The sequence below is a fragment of the Macrobrachium nipponense genome, chromosome 8 (genome assembly GCF_015104395.2).
Source record: "Macrobrachium nipponense isolate FS-2020 chromosome 8, ASM1510439v2, whole genome shotgun sequence".
Classification (NCBI taxonomy): Eukaryota; Metazoa; Arthropoda; class Malacostraca; order Decapoda; family Palaemonidae; genus Macrobrachium; species Macrobrachium nipponense.
The window spans coordinates 2,107,933-2,134,833 of record NC_087203.1 but is presented as its reverse complement, the minus strand read 5'-3'; the positions used below and the strand labels follow the sequence as shown (position 1 = coordinate 2,134,833).

The window sequence follows — 26,901 nt, the reverse complement described above, 5'->3', positions numbered from 1 at the left end:
GGGGTCTTTCACCGAGCACCATAGACCATGTTGTGAGCCTCCCAACCGCTTCTTTCTGTCCAGATAGAATTTCAGTGCTCTAACTGGACAAAGTGATCTTTCTATTTCTCTGCCTACTAGGCTAGTAAGTAGGGATTCGAAGGGTTCTCGTTTTTGGCAAGAAAAAGAGTCTGGAATGAACAAATCGCAGAATCTTCTTTGAAACCAACTCGTTACTCAAGGGTGTGCAACTCGCTGACCCTTTTAGCCGTAGCCAGAGATAGAAGAAATATACACTTTCTAGTGATATCCCGGAATGAAGCCATATGAGGTGGTTCGAACTTTTCCGAGGATAGAAATTTCAGAACCACATCTAAGTTCCAGCTCGGAATCCTAGGCTCTACTGACTTGGACGTTTCAAAGGAGCGGATGAGATCGTGCAAATCTATATTATTCGTCAAGTCTAAGCCCCTGTTTCTAAAGACTGACGAAAGCATACTTCTGTATCCCTTTAAATAGTTGTACAGAGAGATGAGCTTTTCCCTCACCGGAAAAGAAGGAAATCCGCAATTTCGGTTACAGAGGTTTATTGGAAAAGGACAGCTTCTTCGACCTGCACCAGTTTCTGAAAACTTCCCACTTCGATTGGTACACTCGCCTAGTAGATGATCTGCGGGCTCTAGCAATTGCGCTTGCCGCCTTGCGAGAAAAACCCTCTCGCTCAACCAATCTTTCGATAGTCGAAAGGCAGTCAGAGCAAGAGCGGGTAGATTTTGATGGTACCTCTCGAAGTGGGGTTGTTTGAGCAGATCTATCCTGTTTGGAAGAGATCTGGGGAAGTCCACTGTCCACTCCATCACCTCGTGAACCAAACATTCGGGATGGCCAATATGGGGCTATCAGAGTCATTCTGGTTCCCTTCGAGGCCACAAACTTTCTGACTACTTCCCCAGAATCTTGAATGGGGGAAAAGCGTACACGTCTAGCCCTGACCAGTCCAGGAGAAAGGCGTCTATTGCATAAGCCCTGGGATCCTCTACCAGGGCGCAAAATGTGTCTATCCTTTTGGAGAGAAACGTGGCGAAATAGATCTATCTGCGGTTTCCCCCAAAGATACCAAAGGGTTCTTGACAGACTTCGAGTGGAGGGTCCATTCTGTAGGAAGGACTGGAACCTCCTGCTCAGTCTGTCCGCTCTCACGTTCCTCTCTCCTTGAACAAATCTCGTTAGAAGAACCACATTCCTTTGATTTGCCCAAATCAGCAGATCTCTTGCCAGTTCGTATAGGGCGAAAGAGTGAGTTCCTCCTTGTTTCTTGACATAAGCCAGAGCGGTCGTATTGTCGGAGTTTATCTGAATTACTTTGTCTCTGACTATCTGCTCGAAGCTCCTTAACGCGAGGTGAATCGCAAAACAGACCTTGCAATTTATGTGCCATGACACCTGCTCTTCCGACCAGGTGCATGACACTTCTTCGGACCCTAGAGTCGCACCCCAACCTGTCTCCGACGCGTCCCTGAGAACAATGTCAGGTTTGGGTTCCGAACTTCTAAGGATACTCTCTGTTTTCTTCCAAGGTGGTCAACCACCACCTTAATTGTTCCTTTACTTTTAATGAGATTGGAAACGTGTCCGAGAACTGTCCTGTCTTCCAACTCCAACTGCTTCTCAGGAAGTACTGAAGCGGACGGAGATGCAGTCTTCCTAGAGGAAAGAACTGTTCGAGCGAGGAAAGGGTCCCCAGAAGGCTCAACCATTCCCTCGCTGAAGTACGCTCTTTCTCTAAGAAGTTCAATACTGTGGCACAGCCTTTCCTTACTCTCTCTTGAGAAGGAAATACTCGAAAACCCCGAGAATCCATCTGAATCCCCAGATAGACTACGTTCTGGCTGGGGATCATCTGGGATTTCTCGAGGTTCACGATTAATCCTAATGTCTTTGTCAACTCCAGGATTGTTGACAGGTCCTCCAGACACTGCTTTTGAGACCTGGCCCTGATGAGCCAGTCGTCCAGGTATAGGGAGACATTTATCCCTTTCATGTGAAGGTGTTTTGACACATTTTTCATCAAGTCTGTGAAGACTTGGGGAGCCGTAGACAGGCCGAAACACAGGGCCCTGAACTGATAGATCCTTCCCGTCTAACATGAAAACGAAGGTTACTTCCTCGACGAATGGTGAATCGTTGACGTGGAAATATGCGTCTTGAAGATCTAGAGACGCCATCCAATCTCCTTGACGGAGAGCTGCAAGTACTGAGGCAGACGTTTCCATGCTGAACTTCTGTTGTTGTACGAATTTGTTCAGCGAACTTACATCCAGTACCGGCCTCCATCCCCCCGAGGCTTTCGCTACGAGAAACAAGTGATTGTAAAACCCCGGGGAGCTTTGATCCAGTACCAGCTCTATTGCTCTTTTGTCCCACATTCTGCTCCACCATTTGACGAAGAGTATCCATCAGGAACAGGGTCCTTGTATCTGGCTGACAGTTCCCTCGGGGTGACGTTGTCAAGGGGGGTCCTGTCCTTGAATGGGATATAATAACCCTTCTTGATTACTGACATTGACCAAGGATCGGATCCTATGTCTTCCCATGCTCCCGCAAAGAATTGTAACCTGGCTCCTACAGGTGTCTGGAGGAAAGATTTCTCATTTTCCCTTCTTAAAGGGACGGAAGGCAGATCTTCCCCTTTTTTCAGTTGATTCCTTCTGACGATGGATCTAGCCTGAGAGCCTCTCGAAAGGGCTGCTGTTGTTGAGCTGGCTTAGAGGCTTTCTTTTCCTCACTAGCCACAGGTCTATTCTTCCTTGAGGATTGCCTTAAAAGATCCTGAGTGGCTTTCTCAGTTAGCGAATGGGCAATGTCTCTCACCAACTGCGAAGGAAATAAATGCTCAGAGAGAGGCGCATACAGCAAAGCGGATCTCTGCGAAGGCGAGACGGCCTTAGTGAGAAAGGCACTATGAACCGCTCTCTTCTTTAGTATTCCCGCACCGAAGAGGAGCACACTTCCGCCGATCCATATTGAACCGCCTTATCGATGCATGTAAGGATGCTATGCAAGGTTTCAGGGCTTAGTTGTTCTTTTCATGGGACTTCTTAGCAATGACCCCAAGGACCAATCTAGGAAGTTAAATACTTCTAAGGTATGAAAAAGTCCCTTGAGGAGATGGTCCATTTCCGAAAGACCCCATGTTGCTTTCGCTGAATTTAAGGCATGTCTCCTCGACGAGTATACGAGACTGGAGAAGTCCGATTCAGCTGAAACGGGCAGAGACAATCCCATGTTTTCTCCCGTTTCGTACCATATGCCTCTCCTGCCCCTTAGTTTAGCGGGAGGCATGCAAAAGATCGTCCTTCCTAACTCCTTAGTCTTGATCCAGGAGTCCAGAGATTGTAAGGCCCTTTTCATGGATATGGCCGGTTTCATTTTCAGGAAAGACGAAGACTTGTGTGCCTTCGTACTTGAAAATAGAGAGCGAGGAGAAGGAGGAGCGGCTGGAGTCAATGCATCTCCATATTCTTCTAAGAGAAGAGCAGAAAGAACTTTGTAATTCAAAAGCCCTTCTCTGTTAGTAACTTCGTCCTCCGAGACGTCATCTAAATTAATAGGATCGGAAGGAGAAGGCTCCTTTCCCTCCTCTGTCTCCTCTCTTGATTTCTTCCTTTCCGAAGAAGAAGCACTTCTATAAGGAGATGGCTAGGAGTAACTCTTCTCCTTACGTTTATCATTAGGCGAGTCGCGTATCACTGCTCTACGCCTGTTAGACTCCTGTCGGATGTCAAGCTCTTCACGAGGAGAATGCGCCTGGCGTTTAGCAGGAGTATCTCGCTGAGAATACCCTGAGGCCTGGTAGGAGTATCCTGTTTGGAATACTCCTGGCGCCTGACAGTCGTTACACTCTTCGAATACTCCTGCCGTCTGGAAGGCGCATCTCGCTCCAAATACTCCTGGCTGCCTGTTTAGGAGTATTAAGCTCAGAATACTCCTGGCGCTTGGTAGGCGCATCGCGCTTAGAATACTCCTGGCGCCTGGTAGGAGTAAAAAGTCCAGAATCCTCCGGCACCTCCTGGCACCTGGGAGGAGTATCGAGGCCAGCGTAATCAAGGCGCTTGGCAGGAGTATCTCTTCCCGAATACTCCTGACCTACGGAAGGCGCATCTAGTTCCGAATACTCCTGAGGCTTGGTAGGAGTATCGCTCATGGAATGCGCCTTTCGAATAGCAATATATTAGCGCTTAGCGGGCGCTATACTCCTATCAGGAGTTCTCTCTTCTCCAGTTGGCTCTTGTTGCTTGGATGAAGATCTGGGCCTAGAACGATCTACAGTAAAGTCAGGCTCTTTGCGCCTACTTGGCGCCTGGCTCCTAGTTGGCGCCTGACGCTTGGTAGGAGTTACTTCCTTTCCCACATCTCGCCTGCCTAACGCACCGCTCCCCCCAGAGATGGCCGCTTGTGCGACAACTCCCCTGGAGGGTTCGTCGCGCCCGACAGGAGATCGGTATTTGGATCTCTTAATCGGAAGCCTGTCATCCTTTTTACGAGTAGGCTCTTTAGAAAGTACTCCTACCAAAGACGCTATTTGCTCCTGTACATTCATCAAAATTCTCCTGGTCGAAGGCTCATTCGAATCAGGAGAAGGAGATCTGGAAGGCGCTCGAGAGTCTTTTCCCTTCCAAGGATCTAAATCCTTTCTAGCTTTCTTGATTACCGAAGGCGCATCCTCTTCAGAGAAGCGCTCGGGGCTAGAATTAAGCTCAGGTTCTTTCCAGTTCCTTTTTAGCGGACGTGAAAGCTTCGATTCCTTCCATCCTCTTCTCGGAAAAGGCGAACTAGAAGATGAAAAGCACTCACGAAGGACGCTTTTTCTATAGCTGTCCCTGGCAGTCCTGAGATGTATACGATTCTGCCGAAGGGACGCCTGATCGTTGGGATTCCCCACGACCCCCGTAAGGCTTTCGACTTTTTTCCTTCTCCTCTGGCCAGGGAGCTTGGAAGAGGTCTAGGCCTGGGAGCGTCGCAGGGACGACCAGACGCCCCCTCCAAACTACACTGGGGACACTAACATTCAACTCGAGAAACCACATTCACTTCTCTTACCTTCCAATGCTTCCATTTTCTCTTGCATTTTTTGAAGGGAAGCTCTGAGTTCCGCTATTTCTGAGGCAGAATCAGAGGGATAAACTTGTGAACGGGCTGAAATAGAATGGGCATAATTAAGAGAAGAAGAAGAAGCTACAGAACTACTAGACATTTTCCGGCTTTTGTAAGCCGCCTTCCTCTCTCTATCTTTCTCTAACTTCTTCAAGTAAGAAGTCAGATTCTTCCATTCTTGCACACTCAATCTCTCACACTCGTTACACGTATTCTCAATTGAGCATTCAACCTTTCTACAACCACTGCATGTAGTGTGAGGATCTACCGAAGCTTTCGGAATCCTCACCTTACAGCCTTCATTCACACACACTCTGAAGCTAACACTAGAATCAGACATATTCACGAAAATCCAAAGTGAAGTCCAAAAACCAGTCCACGATAGCGAATGCCAAACAACGATCCAAGTACGTCACCAAAAATCAGTCGAAAGATGATCAAAAGCGTTGTGAAAAAAGAATTCCAGTCAGGAGGAAGTAACAACAATGTTGATACTACCGGCGACAGAGAGAATCTGATTAGAAAACGGGAATAGTTCCTAGTCCTGCTACCCAGAGCAGGGCGGTAGATCACCTGACCTACCTGTAGCGAGTGCCGCGAAATTTGAATTTCTGTCGGGGACGACGGAGTCGATAGCTATGTATATATCTGACAGGTAAGTTGAATGTATGAAAATATGAATTTTGAGGACCTGAAGAAGTATACGGGTTGGAAATCCCCAGTAGTTTTTAAGTGCCACTATTTGAAGAATCTAGAAGCTCTTAAATTCCCAGCAATTGCTGCAGGGAGCATAGTCTCCCCTGACTAATGAATCCTATCAGTCTTCTCCTACCCCTATCTCCTCCCTAATACTCTCTCCTTTCTACCTGCCTCGCTTATACTCCCCACCATACGTCTCTCCTCTGGGTTGAGAGGGCCTGGGCATCATCCTGCCACCAAATCTTGTACATAAAATATTTGGTTCCGGATTGTTTTATAGACCGGGCTGTACATATTCTGGAAATGTGATATTACCTTACAGGATACCCTGTCAATTATATGATATCTTTAGGTTGTTACTAATTCTAAGTCATAGTTTAAGTCTTAGCATAAGTAGTAAGTAAGTACATTTAAGTTTAAATGGATCTGTTGTAAATAGTAAGTGAGTAAATTTAAGCTAAAATGAACCCCAGGTTTCATTAACTCCTTATAAAATTACTTGGTATCTAGTAGGCTTGGATGGGCATTTTCTGGGCAAGGGCCTGTGTCGCCCAGTGAACCCAGCCCTTCTAATTAATGTTCACCAATCCAAGCCAAAATGTCTAAAAATTCAGGATTGCAGATGGCGCTCGGGTCGGGTAGTAGCAGTAGTAGCGAGGGGGGAAGTAGTAGCCGTTGCGACAGCTCTCCCCATGAGAGGGATTTTGGAGAGGAAACCTCTAATTGGCAGGAGACCTGTGAATAGTGGCTTCCACTCGCCTTGTACTTTATACCCGACACCCTTAGGGTGCTCGCGCGAGGGTAATAACCTCAGCATACCATGCTAGCTTTTTTCTCTGGTATATTTAGAACCTATTTATATATTAGAAAAGTGAATAGCAGAATCCTTTTCACCGGCGAACACAGGTCGACCCAGAAATCCCTTATTTAGTCACGAAAATAACAGCAAAATACACTAATTAGTGAATATTTATTGTCAGAAAAATCTGTGAATAGGCGAATTTTCCGAGAATAATGGGTAGATATGGCTCAAAGAAAAATCTGCGAATGGGTGAGTCTGTGAATTTTGAGACTGTGAATACAGGGTGTTGACTGTAATAGAAACTATTGTACCATATTTCAAGAATTTCATGTAACCTTTATGTGATGGTAGATAAGTGATTTACTATAATTAATTCAGAGCAACCTGTCCCGTACGATGCTCCTGCTTTGCTGGTGATCAGCCAGTCACAGGCCTGGAAACTCGCCATTCTCTCCCAGCAGTAGAAAAGAGAGAAAAATAGAAATATAAATGAGAAATTGATAGAGAAAAAGAGAAAAATAGAGAGAAAGAGGAAAAGAGAGAAGCCTCCCTCTCTCTTATTCTGAATCTGTTCTTCTTCCTCTCCTCCTTGTGATCTGAATCATCTTTATGGAGATTTGAATCTGAATCCTTTTCTTCCTCCCTCGTGATCTGAATCTGATTCCTTTTCTTCCACTACTCCCTCTCCTTCCACTACTTTTCTTCGGGTAAAACTGAGGTGTAATGAAAATTACAACTTTTGAAAGGCATGTTCGTCAGGAGAGGTCAAAGTGGAGATGTTTACTTTGGTGATGGTTGTGGGATTACTGGTGAGTTTCCAGCACTGTGACTGGCTGATCACTAGCCAATCAGGAGCGTCGTAAGGGACAGGGCTGGATACCAGATGCATGGGTGCCGTGAATTAATTATAGCTGTGGGGTAAGGCCATAGTCCCTTTACCTGAGATAGCCCAGCCTTGCTCATTAATTACATGTGGCAACCCCCATTAAATAAGGGATTTTGACAAAGGAAAAATCTATTTCTGGGCAGTGACCTGTGTCGCCCAGTGAAATATTCCTATAGCACTCATTTCTAAGGTATAAATATTGCTAAATATACAAGACAAAAAGCTACATTGGATTATACCAGAATAAACCTGGTTTGCTCACCCCTATATAGGGTGTCGGAATAAAACTGGGGCAAGTGAAACCACTACCAGAGGTCCCCTGCCATTTATTCTCTTCCTTTGTCAATTTCCCCCGTTCCAAAGAGGAGCCGCACCAAAGCCATCTACTGCCTAATACTGCTACAACTAGCGCCTCGATCGTCATTCCTGAAAATAGCACCCAAGCTTGGGCCTACAGGGTGAGGACATCAGGGGTGGGTTCACTGGGCAACACAGGTCACTGCCCAGAAATAGATTTTTCCTTTGTCAAAATCCCTTTTCTGGGCCTAACCTGTGTCGTTCCGTGAAATAGTAACAGAGGATAGAACGCACAAGCTTGGATATAAAACCTACAAAGCTACTGGAAGGGAGCAATTAGATTCTTAAAGTAATTCAACCTTTTTTAATGAAGTTATTTACATCTTACAATAAAGTTTTAACAATTATCTTAAATCTAGGTCTTTATACTATGAAGTATATACAAATACCAAAACCAATTTACAGTAAGAACAGGGTGATTACTACACCCAAATGTAAGATATTACTACACCAAGTAATATAAAATATTTTCCGTATGGAAATAATAAATAAATATACATAGTACTAGAATGGTTCAAATGTACAATCCAAGACAAAATACCGAGGTGAAGGCTAAGGGCTATAAGCGAGGCAGGTAGGAGAGAAAGAGCTAAGAGAAGGCAGATCTATTAAGACTAGATATTTTAACATGACTAGGCTGTGTCAGGGGAAACAATGTTCCCTGCTGCCACTGCTGAATATTTAAGGGCCTCTAAGGATTTAAGGTAGTGTCGTTTAAATACTTTTGGTGACTTCCATCCCGTATACTTTCTAAGGTCATCAAAGTTCATATGGTGGAAGTAATTAATTGAGGTAGCTACAGCTAGGACATCATGTACATGGGGAACTGATTCCGGGTTAGCCTGTTTAATAAAATACAGAATTTGTTGTCTAATTGCTTTTGAGGAGATTGTTCCACCATTCTCTCTAATGAATAAAGGACCTGAAGTTTTATTGGAAGTTCTGTCCAAAAATGATCTCAATGTTTTGACTGGACAAAGGGATAGATCTTGTGGAAGTGGAACAATCTTCCATGGAGACCATCTGCTCTGAGGATCTTCGTTTTTGGCCAAGAATTTCCGATCTGGTAATAACAGATCGGAAATTCTCCAGATGGAAGGAATTCAATATGATTTGGTTCTCTAGAAAGAGCCGACAATTCTGATATTCTGGCTCCTGAAGCTAGGCTTACAAGGAATAACGTCTTCCTAAGAAGGGTTGTATAAGGACACGATTCATTGTCGGTGTCTGAAGCTAGTTTAAGTACGTCATTTAGAAACCAGGAGACTGTATGAGGTCTGTCTGCTGGTCTTAATCTAGCGCAAGCCCTCGGAATCGATGAAAAATATGAATCTGCTAAACCCAAACTGGAAAATTTTCCTTAAGGCAGATTTAGTTGGGGTAATAGTACTAGCTGCTAGGCCCTTCTCAAACAGGGTCCTAAAGACAGTAACAGCCAGATTCGTATTCATTGTCTTTACCTTTGAGTCTTTCAAGAAAGAGGCTAGTTTCTTTACCCCAGAATCATACTGTCTAAGCGTAGATTCTTGTTTGTCTGATTCTAGAAACCGGGTGTTAATAGGATCCATGTTGACATCTTTTTGCGCCGCAAATTTCATGAAGTCCATAAAGTTAGGGCATTCTGAATCCATGAGGAAGCGTACACAGTCCTCGTTTGTACTAGTTGTGTTAGCCTCGGGTTGGGGATCCGTTTGGGACAGAGTCCCAATTCCCTCAGTAAAGGGTACCAATTGCTCTTGGGCCAGTTGGGAGCTACCAACGCTATTCGTCCTTTGAGGGATCTGAGTTTGTCCAGGACTTTCATTAGTAGATTTATTGGAGGAAATAGGTAAATCTTCCTCCAATTGTTCCAATCTATGGACATGGCGTCCGTGGCCTGGGCCATGGGGTCCAGATTGGGAACCACATAGTCTTGTAACTTGTGGTTGGATTCTGTGGCAAACAAGTCCACCTGAAGACCTGGGCACTGCTGACTGATCCATTTGAATGATTTGTTGTCTAAGGACCATTCCGACTCTAGCGGAGTTGTCCTTGACAGTGCATCTGCCACTATGTTCCTTACTCCTGCCAGGTGAGTTGCTGACAGATGCCATTTGTTCTTTGCTGCCAATGAAAAGATTGCTATCATGACGTGGTTTATGTGGCTTGTTTTGGAACCTCCTCTGTTTATGCAGTGGACTATTACTGCGCTGTCTAAGACTAACCTGATGTGGATCCTCTTTGCCGGAGAGAGTTTCCTCAGGGTTAGAAATACTGCCATGGCTTCTAAAACATTGATATGAAGCTGGCGAGTGTTATTGACCAAGTGCCTTGAACCTTTTTGTATTGGGAGTATCCTCCCCAACCACTTAGTGAGGCGTCCGTGTGGACCACTAAGCTTGGTGGAGGGAACTGTAATGGTATTGATTTTACCAGGTTCTTGACTTCTGTCCATGGGCGGAGTCTCTTTCGTAGTATTGAAGGGATGTGGGAAATTTTGTCTCGTAATTTCCTGTTCGCTCTGGTGCGCCAAACCCGGCTTATGTCTTTGAGTTTGGCTTTTAGCAGAACATCTGTTACTGAGGCGAATTGGAGCGAGCCTAAGACTCTTTCTTGGTTCCTCCGGGACGTTTGTTTGCTTCTGAGGAAGTGCCTCGTAGCGCTTGCTATTTCCCTTTGTTTCACCGGTGGGATTGAAAGTTTGTGTGAATTGAGATCCCATTGTATTCCCAACCACTGAAACCGTGGTGCCGGAGTGAGTCGGGATTTCTTGTAGTTTATCTGGAAACCTAGGTAGTATTCCAGAAATTTGAGTACTTTCCGGGTTGCTATGAGACATTCTTTGTCGTTTTTGGCCCAGATAAGCCAGTCGTCTAGGTAGGCTACTAGCATTATCCCCTGAGCTCTCAGTTCTTGTACTACTGTTTCTGCTAACTTTGTAAATATTCTGGGCGCTATGTTGAGCCCGAACGGCATTACTTTGAAGGTGTAAGCCTGTTTGACTAATCTGAAGCCTAGGAAGGGGCAGAAGTGCCTTGCTACCGGAACATGATAGTAGGCATCTGTAAGATCTATAGAGGTGGTGACGGCCCCACGGGGAAGTAAGGTCCGTATCTGCGAAACGGTTAGCATGAGGAACGTCACATTGAATGTATGAGTTCAGATGAGACAAGTCTAATATTATTCTTTGCTTGTTTGAGTCTTTCTTTGGAACGCTGAACAAGCGTCCTTGAAATTTTAAGTACTTGGTCTTTGTAACTACCCTCTTTTGAAGAAGGTCTTGGGCATAATTTATTAGATCCGCTGTAGGATATTGACAAAAATTGGTTGATGGAGGAGGCCCTTTCTTCCAACTCCATCCCAGTCCTTTTGCTACTTGCTGTGTGCCCAACTGCTGAATTTCCAGCGGTTCTTGAATAGGCACAGCCTCCCTCCTACCTGAGGAGTCTCACTGCGCTGAGGGTCGGCTACCCCGGCTTCCTCTGAAGGCTCTTCCTCTGCCGGATGCTCTTCCGCCAGCTCTGCGGAAAGCTCCTCTGGCTTGGCTACCTCTTGCAAATCGGTTATACCCATGAAAGACCCCCTGGTTCTCATAAGAGGCATTAAAGGCCGTAGAAGGGGTAAAATTGGCCGAGCTTTGAGGCTGCTGAGAGGGTTGGCTCTGCAGCAGCATGTACTGTTGTTGAGGCTGAGCTTTCGAAGTGGACGGTTGGTTCAGCTGGCCTACTGGAACCGCCTGGACCATTGTCTGAGGTTGGTTAGTTTGGAAAGGCTGGAACCTCCTTGCCTTCTTCTTTACCCTGGGCTGGGCTCCAGAAGAATCAAATCTTCTCTTGGGAAACAGGCCCCAACGAACTCGCAAGCTCTGGTTAACCCTGGCTGCTTCACTCAAGACTTCGTTTACCAACGTCTCAGGAAACAGGTTAGCCCCCCAGATTGGAGCCTTGATGAGTCTGTTTGGCTCATGACGAATAGAGGCATCAGCCAAGACGTGCTTCCTGCAGTTTCTCCTTCGCAGTTTCTCCAAGACGTGCTTCCAAGACGTGCAGTTTCTCCTTTGCAGTTTCTCCAAGACGTGCTTCCTGCAGTTTCTCTTCGGCTACAGCGAAGTCATATACGTCACACTATAAGGTGTGAAGTAATGACTTCGTCAGAATCTTGAATAAAGATTCATCAGTGTAAACCAGGGTCGTCATTTCCGGAATTGATAGACCTGCACAAGCGACATTTGGCTTCATACTCTGCTTTAACCAGCGCTTCTGAGAGTCTGGGCAAGCGCTCGCTAAAGAGTGTTGCCGCACAATCCTGGCTCAATTTTCCTACTGAAAAAGTTGCCGGGGCATCCAACCAACTCTCTGTTCCTCCCGGGAGGAGCACGGATGGCAAATCCGTCTCTCTGATTTGAGGCATGGGTTTGTCCTCTGCTGCTGCCTGGAGTGTCAGTTCTACTATTTTAGATGTACACGGAATGGGAGTGTCATCAGGGACCACAAACATGGTGAAGGGACTCTTGTGGCGAGTCAACTTAGTGTTTTCGAACCCATGCTGATTGAGCCTGGTATCTGGGGAAGATGACCGTCTCCTTCGGTAAGAGACCCGGCGGGTAGAACTCAAAATCTTCTACTGGCCAGGTTCCACACCCCTCTATTGTCAGCATGCCCTACGAAAATGGGGCATGGGCAGCTAGCCGCCAAGGGTTGTTATTCTTGAAGCTTGGCAGTTTTGAGGCGTCCGGTACAGCCAGAGGCTGCTGTGGATGTCCAGACTGGAGGACTCCCTGCATCAGTGTCTCCTGGTTCTCCATTCTTTGTGCCAAAGACTGGATCGACTGGCCTGATGTCTCCAGACTCGAAACCAGCTGGGCTGATATCTCCTGGAACTTGGATTGAACCAGGTTCCCCATCTCTAGCATCAGCATGCTGGAAAAGCGGCCTGGTCAAAACCTGAGTCTTGAGGTCTAGGTTTAGCCAGTCTCGTCCTCGATCCCTGCCTAGGAGTGGCAGCCTTTGCCACGTCCGCCATCAGTTTGGGGGCTGATGACGAACTGGAACGGCTTTCCCTAAGGGACTTTGGTTTGGAAAGCTTAGGGAGGGGCTTAGCAATAGCCCTACGGGTGTCTAACTTGGCTTTAACTTTAGGGATTACCGACCCCGACTTGCACCCAGAAGTCGTAGGCCTCTTGGTAAATCCCTGAAAAGAAGAAGGGGAATGAGATGGGCTAAAGGAAAGTGCTTTAGCCCGTGTACCAACTGCCTCACTTACTCCCTTACCTTCATCCTGGGTGTTGATTATCATGGGTTCGAGGTCCAGGTTGATCGCTGCAACCTCTCCGACTACCAAATCCTCCAGGTCTTCTGCCAGTATGGCTTGAGTCTCTTCTTGGATCCTGGCGATGATCGGGGCCGCCAGATCCGCCGATACGGCTGCCGACATCTATGATTGGTGTAGATGAGGGAGCACAACTCCTCAGAGAGCATGTAGGGCTTCTTGCCCTTGGCGTTGCGCCCAAAACCTCCTACCCAGATCTTGAGGGTAGCGAGAGCTGAGTCCTTGATGGCCTGCAGGTTCTGGAAGAGATATTTACTTTTAAAATTCTAACCCTAAGTTAATTTATGACTATCTCAAAAATGTCTGCAGAATTTTCCAATATCTCTTTCCATGAGCTGGTACCTACCGTGTCGGTAGTGAACTCTAGCACCAAGTTGTAGCAGAACTCACACCCATCTGGGTGCCAAACCACCAGATCGTCAACTTGGACCGCACAGCCTGCATGAGTGCGGCACACCTCGTGTCCGCATGGTTGCTTCAAGATTGCAGTACAAGCTGTCTCTTGACAGCGCACCATCTGTAGATTAAAAATTTGATACATGAGTATCACTGTATAGACCCGCCAGAGATATATCCGGCGGAGCATGCACTAAACTAATCATTGATACCGGAATATCGCTACATGTAGACCCGCCGTAGATGACTCCGGCGGAGCATGCTTTACTACTTCAGAACGCTGTAACGATTCCGGCGGCATGCAAAATATAAAAAACAATCATTTTATCCTCTTCCGTTAGCTTTCTGGCCCTGTTTTGCGTTCTCCTCTATAATGTAGGCTTGGTGCCAACAGAACAGGGAAAAACGTTAACCTTGACCTGAATCCGCCGGCACCAGAGAGGTTTTCTTAGTTTGCACTAGGAACACCTTTCTTAGCTCATGTCTGTTGTCACCGGAATGGGACACAGAGGTACAACGATAAAATGGGGGAGAAACTAGGGAGAGAAAAATCGTGCTTTTTGGTCTTAGGGTACCCGGCAGGGTAGAAATACCCAGCGTAGTAAGCCAGCCAAACGCATAATAACTTAAAACTAAATAAGTAAAATAAATAAATTATTTTATTGTGCCGGAGCACTGTATCTACACTCACTTCCAGGTCCCGTCCCACTTCCATACTATCTTCCACTATCCCCGGGTCCGGTTGAGGGATCGAATCAGGGAAAATAGGTAAAACCTAGGCCTGATACTAACCATAAGAAATCATGTTTGTTATATGCATACAGAACGAGTTCTAGTCAGATCCCGGACCCGCTGGGGCGGGAGGATAGACGCTGGAGTAAGGCTTGGGGATAGGAAAGGCGATACTGAGGTAGTACGCAGTGTATACCGTCCTGACGAGCTGGGTGGTCAACCAGGGCTCGTCTGGGTGGGCAGCCCCGTACCCCCCACTTACTACCTAAGGTGAGGAGTACCACTCCTCCGACTGAACCCCCCACCTTCCCCCACAAGAGGGGAAGGGGCTCAGTTGGCTACCTGAGGTAGCGCTAGCGAGCTGAGCACCCAGCGAGTGGGATGGGGGAGGGAGGCCGTCTCGAGGAGTGGCTCACTCGTGATCAGTTGTTAACTACAACCGGCCAGGTGGGACACCTCCCGGTAAGAAGTGGATCCAACTGATCACTGGAACAGCCGGTTTATAGGCCGACTGTCCACCAATAAAATGCAATACGTAATACGATATTCCATATGATAAAAACACCATATAACAGCTCTGGCATGAGAGGGTTTAAAGGGATGAGGTGGAGGGGGGGAATAGGTGCGTATACTGATCTAATGAGCGGCTAGCCTAACCTTCGCAAAATCGGAACGATCTGGTCAGGTCGGCCAGGGAGGCTCTGAGCAGCTAGCCTAACCTTCCAAAAACGTAAATTTTTATCACGATCTGGACCGGTAGGCCAGGGTGGCTCAAGGACAGAAATGCAGGCCTAATTAGGCCTAAAACCCCCCAATAAAATGAGATCCTTGCCTGGTCCCGTAAAGGAGGAGTCCTCCTCGTAGGCGACCAAGGGAAGGGAGAAGCTACGAACCTCATCCGACATATAAGGTCTGATTAGGTAGGCTATAACAACTCTCACGCCAAGAAATCACAAAACGTCAGAATCTATAAAAAACTCGTAAGTTTTGGAGTAACTGCTAAAAATAATATCCACGCGACTACAATTAGTATGTATGACCAATTGAAAGTCGTCATAAATAAAAGTCACGGGTAGCGATGCATGAAATGGCTGACTCGGGAGCGGCGCATGCGCAGGCTCCTGACATATAAACAAAGCCTAACATATATTTATGATCAACATCGCTACCATAATGATCTTATATAGACTATTGCAGTACTTAACTTAGATCCAGAAGATTCCTGACGCTCAGACATCCTAAATAAATCCAAAATAAGGCTTCCAACTAAAACACGTGTGCAACACATAGTGCTATAAAAGGGAATGACGATCGAGGCGCTAGTTGTAGCAGTAGCGGGCAGTAGATGGCTTTGGTGCGGCTCTTCTTTGGAACAGGGGAAATTGACAAAGGAAGAGAATAAATGGGAGGGGACCTCTGGTAGTGGTTTCACTCGCCCCAGTTTTATACCGACACCCTATATAGGGGTGAGCGAACCAGGTTTATTCTGGTATAATCCAATGTAGCTTTTTCTCTTGTATATTTAGCAATATTTATACCTTAGATATGAGTGCTATAGGAATATTTCACGGAGCGACACAGGTTAGGCCCAGAAAATGCCTTTTTTGGCTGTTGCACTTGCCTTGATTCTTGTTGGTATATGCATAATGTTCCTTGCTTCATAAGATATTTATATAAAAAAACCTTACAAGATTTTTACTTTTCAGGATGAAACTTCAGTGGCGCTCATTTGGTTACAAATCAAAGATTGTATTTTTGTGTTCCAGTGCAAATTTCATAAATGCAATTGATCGAGTATTGATGCCACTGGCAATAGTTCCAATGACCATTGAATACAAGTGGAGTCTCTACCTTCAAGGATGGATACTTTCTGCATTTGCTTTCGGCTACTTCACAAGCCAGGTAATAATCTTTGTTGCAGGAGAAAATCTCATTAGTAGATCCAACTAATTTTAAACAGGATACTTTAAAACCTTAATAATTATAAGTTATACTGCTAGAAAGTTTTTTTTTATAGCCAAATTATCTAGTTTATCCTCAGTAATACCTTCTTGTTCCTATGAGTGTAAACACATCACCTTTTATTTAGGAAACTTTGTGGCACGAAATGGAAGCAGTTGTTAGAGCTTTGTTACAAGGTGGTTGGGCGGGTGACAGGGTACTGCTTACCCACTTGTCAGAAACCCTGCACTTTTCTTTTTACCATTATTTTTTGATGAATTGAGTGCTTTGGTTTTTGTGTTAGGGTTAGATTCTCTTCAAGAAAAGGGAAATTTTTTATTGAACAGCATAAGATGTATAGAACATGAGTTTGTATGTATGTGTGTGTTCACTTCATGTCCTCTTCATCATGGATCCTCATTTTTCTGTTCCTTTTGCAGAGGTAGGGTCTGTAATCTTAATTCTTCCTGCTAGGAGTATTGGCTGGTCTCCTTTGTTTTGGAAGAGATGTGGGAATAATGAGGAACTGAGTCCTCTGTCCTTCATACTTGTTCTTTCCTGGCTCAGCCTGCATTGGTGTATGCTTATGGGTATGACAGCAATGGCTCTGTGTTAAGTGCACCTCTCTCCTTTTGTGAGACCCATGCTTGTCCATCACCTGCTCCTCCTTTGTGAGCAGCCCTGGGCATGATGGTAAAGTACATTGTAGGTTACCCTGTGTATGCTAGTTGACCCATCATTCTTTGTGTTCCTGGACCATTCAGCTTTGGCTAAGGAGTTTAGTAATGTCGATCCTGTTGTTGCATTCCTGAACCTCAGAGCTTTGGCCAAAGAGCCCAGTTATGATGGTCCTGTTACTTTTCCTGTTGACCTTTCCGTATCATCATAGTTGGTATTCCAGATCTTTGCCTTCTGCCTGCTTGCTTCAGCCACAAACTCAGCCATTACTGGAGAGAGGAATGAGATTAGAGCCAAAGTAAGGTGAAGAGATGGAAGCCCATATTTACTTCTTCTTCCTCCCTATCTTCTTTTAGGAAGAAATTTTGTAAAGCCTCTCATAAAAGAAGAGTAAGAAGTCTGTGTGAATGGATGTGACTCACCGGCCATAAGTAGGATTAACACTGGTGTCCTTGATTATGCTCTTAACCTTCTATCCTTCTGCTCTCCTTAGGAGAGGAGGATTACTTAAAACTCTCATCTTGCTGTTTATACTTTGGAGTTTGAGGGAGAGTTGGCACTATCCTCTGCATTCACATTCTCCAGGACCTGTTTGTAGGGATAAGGGTTTCACGTGTGATGCATCACTATAGCACAGTGCTTCTTAGTACTGTGGAAACTGTCATGCATATGATTTTGCTTCCACCCAGAGCATAGGTTATCAGGCTCCTCTGATATGTGGCTTGCTTGATAGCATTTGTGGCCATTCCCCTAAACCTTCCACTAGTTCAGTTTTGACCAGTAACAGGGAAGTATCAGGGTCTGTTTACTATGGCTTGAGTTGTGCTCATTCTTTCTGCGGTCAACTTGGGCATGTGGCTCTAAAATTGGCACGAGCAGGTTCAGTTGTTCTTGGCTATAATCTCCAGAGTGGTCACTGGTTTGGGCAGGTGGGTTCATTGCCTCCTCTTTGGGGGAGGATCCTTCTCATTATGTGAGGGATTGTGAAGGACCTAAGGTCCTTTTACAGAACCCATGCAGGTCAGGTTTTTGAGGCACCTCCAGGAGATTACTGGGCTATTTTTGTAAGTGCAGTGATCTCAGGAAACCAATGGTGTACCCTTCATCGGACTTGATCTCATGAATTTGATAAACCTACGAGGTTGCCATGGAGAGATTTTTATTTTGCATCCCCCTTGATCCCAACCTCTTGATGATACTTAGTGATCCATGGGAGGGAGAGTATGCTGTTTTATGCTTACTCTTTCAGCTGTGGATTCAAACTGAACATTGGGACCTTTTAACTCCTTTACTCCTCCTCCTATGAATTTTTCCCTTACCTTTATCCACTTTCATTGACAACCATGGCATTGTATTGGATCACTGAATTCACTGCTCTTTTAACCCTTAAACGCTGACTGGACGTATTTTACGTAGACATTTTTTGTCTCTCGGGTGCCGATTGGACGTTTTTGTACATGAACTTCCCTGCCAGATATATACTTAGCTATAGTCTCTGACGTTCCCGACAGAATTTCAAATCTCGCGGCACACGCGACAGGTAGGTCAGGTGGTCTACCTTACCCGCCGCTGGGTGGCGGGTGTATGAACCAATCTACCTCTCCAGCCAGATTTTCTCTCGCTTGAAACGATAACAACTGTTGTCGTTTCCTTCCGATAAATTCTTTGATTCTCGCTTGCCTGAAGATTAATTTGGACTTTTTTGGTGACGTATTCACTCTATTTTGGCTTATGCTTATTGTGGACCGTTATTGACTTTGCGCTGGATTTTCTTGTAGAATGTCTGATCTTGATTCTGTTCCCAAAACTCCGGTTTTGTTTAGAGTATGTTTGACTGATGGATGTAAGGTGAGGTTACCGAAAGCTGCGGTTGACCCTCACACTATCTGTGTTAAATGTAGGGGGAATGAATGTTCGTTTAGTAACCCGTGTCAAGAATGTGAGGTTTTGAACGAAGATGAATATAAGGCTCTTTCTTCTTATATTAGGAAACTTGAAAGAGATAGGGTGCATAAGGCTTCTTCCAGGAGTTCGAGTAGGTCGAGAGTGAGTGAGAACGAAACTAATATTAATGTAGTTTTAGAACCTTCCTCCCAGGTCTCACCCCCTGCTCCCCGCGCCGAAGCTGTAGATTCGTCTTCGGAGGCGGCGGCCTCAAAGGCTTCCTTGCGTTCTAAGGAAGACAAGACTCTTCGAACTGATCAAGGTAAGAGTGTCAGTGATGATAAGTGCAGTGTCCCCAGTGATGTGGAGGGTGCGTCTGACCGGCTCCTTAGTGCCTCCAGGCCTAGACCTCTTCCAGACTCCCAGTTCCAGTGGAGGAGGAAAGTCGAAAGCCGCAGGATGGCTAGGGAGAGCCCCCACCGGTCAGGCGTCCCCTCGGCATATCCTGAAGTTCGCTCCCAGGCTGCCTTGAATCGTAAGAAGGAGATACTTCGCCAGTGTTTCTCGTCGTCTTCTTCTCCTTCGCCGAAGCGTGGTTGGAACTCTAAGGAGGCTTCACGCCCGTTGAAGAGGGCTTCGGAGGCTCCCTTCAGTACTTTAGTGTCCAGCCCAGAAGACTTTTCTGAAGACTTTTCTGATCGCCCTTTTTCTCCCACTCCTCGCTCTGAGCTTGCTTCGGAAGAAGATCCTGTTGACTCACCGACTCGAGTGCTGGCGGGCCTACAAGCTCAGATCTCGGCCTCGGCGGACTCCTTAGCATCGAGATCCCGTAGAAGGAAGGATGTTTCTCTCCCTATTAAGAGATCGAGGCGCTTTTCGTCGAAGGATCGCTCTGATTTCACGAGAGTGGCACCACTCCTCTGGCTCTCTCTCTGAGGTGTCGAGGCACCAATCGTCAGATAGGCGCTCAATGGATTACGAAGGTATTTCCCCAGATCGGATTCCTGCCTTCGGTAGATGCTCTGCCCCGTCTGTTTCTCCTTCCTCTAGAGTTCGTTCAAGAGGAGAGAGTCGCTCAGGTCAAGGAAGGCTTATTTCGTCGTCTCCGTCTCGTCGTTCCTCTCCTCGTCTTCTCCGAGAGCCTAGGGAATGCCCTTCTGAGAGTAGGCGCGCTTCTCCTTCCGACTACTGTTATCGTACTTCGGAACCCGTGACTACGTAGTAGGCGCTCTTCACATGGAGTTAGCTCCTCGCCTTTAAGACATCAAGAGTCTAGTAGGAGCCCTGCGCCTGGTAGGCGTCCTTATCTTAGTAGCTGTTCTCCTGGAGAAAGGCGCCTTGAACCTCGACTGCTTCGTTCTCCTAGTAGGCGCTCTTCGTTCTCGAGGCTCCCTACTCCTGACCGGTCCCCTCTTGCTAGAAGTCAAGAACGCCTCAAGCGCCCTTCCTCGGTTAGGCGCTCGGAGCCTTACAGACGTTCTCCCCTTGGTAAGGACCAAGATCTTGTCGAACGCCCTGTTCCGTTTAAGCGCTTGGAGCATAGCAGCCGCTCTCCGCTTCGTAGGCATCAAGAGCCTCCAAGCACCCTGATACTGACAGGCGCTCTACTCTTAGCAACGTTTCTCCGCTTCGTAGGCACCAGGATTCCCCCAAGCGCCCTGTGACTGATAGGCGCTCGGCTCCTAGTAGCCGCTCTCCTCACGATCGGCGCCAGGATTATAGTAGGCGCTCTCCCTCTCGTAAGCTCCTCTTTCTAGGGACGGGAGTCCTTCCTCTCTTGCTGTTAAGATTCCGTCTTCTTCTAGGAAGGAATGCGTGATGAGACAAGAATTTTCGGACAAGCGTCCTTCGGTTTCGACTCGTCGCTCTCCTGTACGCCGCTCTTCTTTGGACTCTTCTCCTCATTCAAGACGTTTGTCTCCAACATCGCACTGTACCCCAGCAAGGAATTCATCTAAGGATCCTCATAAGGATCCTCCTCGTTCTCCTCTTCAAGAAGACCAGGAAGGCTCTGAGGAAGAAACTAATACATCGGCAGCAGTTTCTTCGTACAAGAAGCTCACAGAGCTTCTCCTTCAGGAGTTCGGGGAGTCTCTGAGCCCTACTGCTCCTCCTTCTCCACACTCGTTGTTCTCCACGGCAAAGGCAACAAAAGGGTCTTCGTGTGTGAGAATGAAACCGACTCTATCTATGAAAAAAGCGCTCAAGAGTTTCGGTTCATGGATGGGAACCAAAGAGGAAGCGGGGAAAACTATGTTTGCCTTCCCTCCGTCGAAGCTTTCCGGACGAACCGGATTTTGGTATGAGACAGGAGAGCCCTTGGGACTGGGCCTTTCGTCCTCAGCTGACGCAGATTTTTCGGCCCTGGTAGATGCCACTAGAAGATCAGCTCTGAACTCGGCCAAAACTATGTGGGCTATGAATGAAATGGATCACATTCTAAAGGGCATTTTTAGAGTGTTGGAAGTGTTCGACTTTCTCGATTGGTCCCTTGGAGTCCTAGCTAAGAAAACTCAAGGACCAGACCCTTTTTCTCCGGAGGATTTGAATTGTTTTTTATCCTGTATGGATAAATCGGTGAGGGATGGAGCCAGTGAAATCGCTTCACTGTTTGGGGCAGGGGTCTTGAAGAAAAGATCAGTATTTTGCTCCTTTTTAACTAAGTCTGTCTCACATGCGCAGAGATCGTCTTTACTGTTTGCTCCTCTCTCTGCGCAGCTGTTTCCTAAACATCTTATTCAAGACATATCGAAGGCTCTCTCTGCCAAAGCTACGCAGGACCTTCTAGCACAGTCTTCAAGGAAGCCTCGTCCTTCCTTCCCGACTAAGACAAAGAAAGCGAAGCCGACCTCTCAGGAACCCTTTCGAGGGGCTTCTACTTCTAGATCCTCTTCGTTCAGAGGTCGTAAACCAAATAGAAGAGATAGGACTTTTGCGAAGTCAGTCAAACCTCCTAAGTAAGACTCAAGTCCTTCAGACAACTGTAGGCGCCAGGCTTTTACAGTTTGCAGAAGTCTGGGCCTAGAAAGGCACAGATTCCTGGACCCTTTCAATAGTGAGGAAGGGCTACCTCATCCCGTTCTCTTCGAGGCCTCCCTTGACGACTACCCCGAGGGAGTTGACGGCCAGATACAGGGACCCCATCATGAATCAGGCCCTCCAACTAGCAGTAGATCAGATGCTGGAAAAGGAGGCGATTGAACTAGTGGCAGATCATCATTCTGCAGTCTTTTACAACCGCCTTTTCCTAGTTCCGAAATCCTCAGGGGGATGGAGACCGGTGTTGGACGTAAGCGCCCTGAACTTCTTCGTCGAAAAGAAGAAGTTCACGATGGAGACCACTGCTTCGGTGTTAGCAGCACTCCGTCCAGGGGACTGGATGGTGTCCTTGGACTTACAGGACGCTTACTTCCACGTACCAATCCATCCTTCCTCGAGGAAGTTTCTCAGATTCATGATGGGGGGAGATTTTTCCAATTCAGGGCCCTGTGCTTTGGCCTCTCGACGGCCCCCCAAGTCTTTACGGCCATCATGAGAAATGTAGCACAATGGCTTCATCTAGAAGGGGTGAGTATATCGCTCTACCTCGACGATTGGCTTATAAGGGCTAATTCCAGAGATCGTTGTCTGAAGGACTTGAAGAAAACCCTGGATTTGACGTATTCCTTAGGACTCCTGGTCAATCTACAGAAGTCAAGTTTGATTCCTGCTCAAGAGTGTGTTTATCTGGGGATCCAGATGAACTCTCTGAGTTTTCGGGCTTTTCCGTCGCAGGAGAGGATAGCCCGGGGACTCGAGAAAGTAACAACCTTCTTAGGGAAAGAAGTATGCACAGTGAGGGAGTGGATGAGTCTGCTGGGGACGCTCTCCTCACTGGAGCAATTTGTTTCCCTAGGAAGGTTGCACCTGAGACCACTCCAATTCTTTCTTCATCGGAATTGGAGTCGTCCTTCTCAGGATTTGACGTTCTCCCTGTCCATTTCACATCAAATCAAGAAGGATTTAACATGGTGGGCGGATCCCAACAAGTTCTCGCAGGGACTGTCTCTTCAATCCCAAAACCCCAATCTGGTGTTGTTCTCCGATGCGTCGGAAACAGGTTGGGGGGCGACTCTGGGAACCAGCGAGGTGTCAGGAACCTGGATGGGGGACCAGTTTTCCTAGCACATCAACAGGAAGGAACTAATAGCCGTGTGGCTTGCTCTGAAAGAGTTCGAGTCCGATGTGACAGGAGCAGTTGTGCAGATAAACTCGGACAACACCACGGCTCTGGCATACATCAGGAAACAGGGGGGGACGCATTCCTTTTCTCTGTACGAAACAGCAAGAGATCTTCTTCTGTGGGCAGAAGAAAGGGGGATCAAACTTCTCACCAGATTCGTACAGGGAGAGAGGAATGTAAGGGCAGATCTCCTCAGCAGGAAAGATCAGGTCCTTCCCACAGAGTGGACTCTGCACCAAGATGTTTGCCAGAGCCTTTGGAAGTTGTGGGGCAGGCCTCACTTAGACCTGTTTGCAACTTCAAAGAACAAAAGACTGGATCTTTATTGCTCGCCCATCTCGGATCCAGGGGCAATAGGGATAGACGCTCTTCTACTCGATAGGAAAGGACTCGACGTATACGCGTTTCCCCCCTTCAAGATTCTGGGGTTGACTTTAAAAAAGTTCGCAGAGTCAGATTCCACGAGGATGACATTGATAGCTCCCTTTTGGCCAGCACAAGAATGGTTCACAGAGGTGCTGGAATGGCTGGTGGATCTTCCAAGATCGCTTCCTCTAAGGAGCGATCTACTCAGACAGCCCCACTTCGACAGGTACCACAAAAACCTCCCCGCTCTCAGTCTGACTGGCTTCAGACTGTCCAGAAACTGGTCAGAGCGAAAGGCTTTTCGTCATCAGCTGCTAAGGCAATCGCTAGAGCTAGGAGGTCTTCCACCTTACGAGTGTACCAGTCGAAGTGGGATGTCTTCAGAAGATGGTGCAAGAGAAATAACGTTTCCTCTTCCAGTACCTCTGTGACCCAGATTGCAGACTTCTTTTTATTCCTAAGACAAGAATGTGGTCTAGTCGTTTCAACGATAAAGGTTATCGCAGCGTGTTGGCGAATGTCTTTAGACACAGAGGCCTCAATTTATCGAAGGATAAGGACCTGCATGACCTTATTAGGTCTTTTGATACAGTGAAAATACAGTCTCCTAAGACGCCTAGCTGGAATTTGGATGTGGTCCTTCAATTCCTTGGGTCCTCTAGATTTGAACGCCCTAATTCAGCCTCATTCAGAGACCTTACTAGGAAGACTCTGTTTTTGATGGCTCTAGCTTCCGCCAAAAGGGTGAGTGAGCTTCAAGCGATTGATGGTAATGTGGGTTTTAAGGAGGACTCTCTCATTTGCTCTTTCCTTCCTGGGTTTCTTGCGAAGAATGAAAACCCATCAAATCCATGGCCCAGGAACTTCGAGATTCGTAGGTTATCTTCGTTGGTAGGAGAAGAACCCGAGAGAACTCTTTGCCCAGTGAGAATGGTAAAATACTACCTTAGAAGAAAAGAGCAACTGAAAGCCAATCGAGAGGTCCTGTGGTGTTCAGTAAAAGACCCTACTCGTCCCTTGTCGAAGAACGCATTGTCCTTCTTCTTAAGAAGTCTCATCAAAGAAGCACACAGTTCTTGCAGGGAAGAACATCTTAGGCTTCTTAAAGTGAAAGCCCACGAAGTAAGAGCCATAGCAACTTCTCTTGCTTACAACAAGAATATGTCCGTGCGGAACCTGATGGAGACAACTTTCTGGAGATGTCAGTCAGTTTTCGCGAACCACTACTTACGTGATGTGAGAATCACTTACGAAAAATGCTTCGCCTTGGGCCCGTACGTATTGGCGGATTCGGTGCTGGGGCAGGGAGCTGGAACTCATCCTTTTTAGTAGTTTATATTTTTTCCTTTATGTCTTGTGTTTGTTTTTGTGGGTTGCCTTAAAGAGGATGTAGGAAGGCATCTCTTTAGGTCGTAATACTAACCTTTAGTTGTCTGGTTAGGTGGTCTGATGAGTGTGGCTCCTTGCAATGGTAGTGGTTAGGACCTGTTAAACTAACGGACGAGTTCTCTTTAACAGGATCCGACTTGGATTCTACCACACAAAGGGATCAGATATCCCAGTGGTAGATCCGAGAGTCTTTCAGCATCAGGTCACGTCCTAGCTGTAGCTCTCCAGGCAATGCAGACTCAGAGACAGTATCAATGAAGTCTTCTGCCTGAACAGGTAAGAACCAAGGTTATTTGTATCCTACAACACCAAAGGGTGCCAATCAGCTAAGTATATATCTGGCAGGGAAGTTCATGTACAAAAATGATATTGTTAAACTACAATAAAGTTTTGTACATACTTACCTGGCAGATATATACGTCTAATGGCCCACCCAGCCTCCCCTCAGGAGACAGGTGGAAGAGAAAATCTGGCTGGAGAGGTAGATTGGTTCATACACCCGCCACCCAGCGGCGGGTAAGGTAGACCACCTGACCTACCTGTCGCATTGTGCCGCGAGATTTGAAATTCTGTCGGGAATGTCGGAGACTATAGCTAAGTATATATCTGCCAGGTAAGTATGTACAAAACTTTATTGTAGTTTAACAATATCATATTTTATGTCGACATACAAAAGTTTTTTTAAAAATTCGCGGAAAAATACTTTTAGGCCTACCAGCCGAAAACTCTTGAATCACACGCCTTGGGGGATGCTGGGAGTTCACGGATCAAGGTGTTGTTTTGTTTACAATCGTTACGCAGGCGCGCAAGCGCGAATTTCTTTTTTGCTGCACTAAAAAGTATCTGTGACACATCTCGGAAATTATTTCGTCACTTTGACATAATTTTTGTACCATTTTAAATTAGCCGTTACATGGAGTATTATATATGAAAATGTGCGCATTTTTACGTAGAATACAACAAAAAAATACTCATGATTGTAGCTTTTATCAGTTTTGAGATATTTTCATATAAATAATAAGTGCCAAAATTTCAACCTTCAGTCAAATTTGACTCTATCGAAATGGTCGAAAAACGCTATTGTAAGCTAAAACTCTTATATTTTAGTAATATTCAATCATTTACCTTCATTTTGCAACAAATTGGAAGTCTCTAGCACAATATTTCGATTTATGGTGAATTTATGAAAAAGCTTTTTCCTTACGTCCGCGCGGTAACTCTTCCGAAAAAAATCATACATGCGATTGTGGTAATGTTTGCACCATTTTAAAATTAGCCGTTACATACAGTTTTATATATGGAAATGTGCGCAATTTCATGCACAATACAACTAAAAACAACCCATGGTTGTAGCTTTTATCAATTTTGAAATATTTTCATATAAAAAATTATAAGTGACAAATTTTTAACCTTCGGTCAACTTTGACTCTACCGAAATGGTCGAAAAATGCAATTGTAAGCTAAAACGCTTATATTCTAGTAATATTGAATCATTTACATTCATTTTGCAACAAATTGGAAGTCTCTAGCACAAAATTTCGATTTATTGTGAATTTATGAAAAAAAATCACATTTTCTTTACGTCCGCGTGGTAACACTTCCGAAAAAATCATACGTGCGATTGTGGTAATGTTTGCACCATTTTAAATTAGCCGTTACATAAAGTTTTATATATGAAAATGTGCGCAATTTCATGTAGAATACAACCAAAAATAATTGAAGGTTGTAGCTTTTCTCATTTTCAAAATATTTGCATATAAATCACGATCAGTAGAAAAAAACCACATTCGGTCTACTTTGACTCTACCGAAATGGTCGAAAAACGCAATTGTAAGCTAAAACTCTTACAGTCTAGTAATATTCAGTCATTTATCTTCATCTTGAAACAAATTCGAAGTCTCTAGGAAAATATTTAGATTTATGGTGAATTAAAAAAAAAAACTTTCCTTCCCTCCGCGCGCGGATTCTCCGCCACAAATCTCCAAAATGCGTACGTCCCGTTCTCGGAATATTTGCTCCGTTTCATATTAGGCATTTCATAGAGTTTTATATATGAAAATGTGCGCAATTTCATGTAGAATAAAACAAAAAATATTTGAAGGTTGTAGC

The 26,901-nt window shown here is 45.8% G+C and overlaps 1 protein-coding gene across 1 annotated transcript in view; it reads left to right on the top strand.

Annotated features, from left to right (window-relative positions):
• The window catches only part of LOC135222582 (uncharacterized), a 384,420-nt gene that overhangs the window by 32,188 nt on the left and 325,331 nt on the right, over positions 1 to 26,901 (top strand). Inside the window, exon 2 of the mRNA XM_064260656.1 lies at positions 16,019 to 16,214. Within this exon, the coding sequence (XP_064116726.1) occupies positions 16,020 to 16,214 (195 nt within the window). The 5' untranslated portion in view covers position 16,019. The remainder of the gene's footprint in view (positions 1 to 16,018; positions 16,215 to 26,901) is intronic.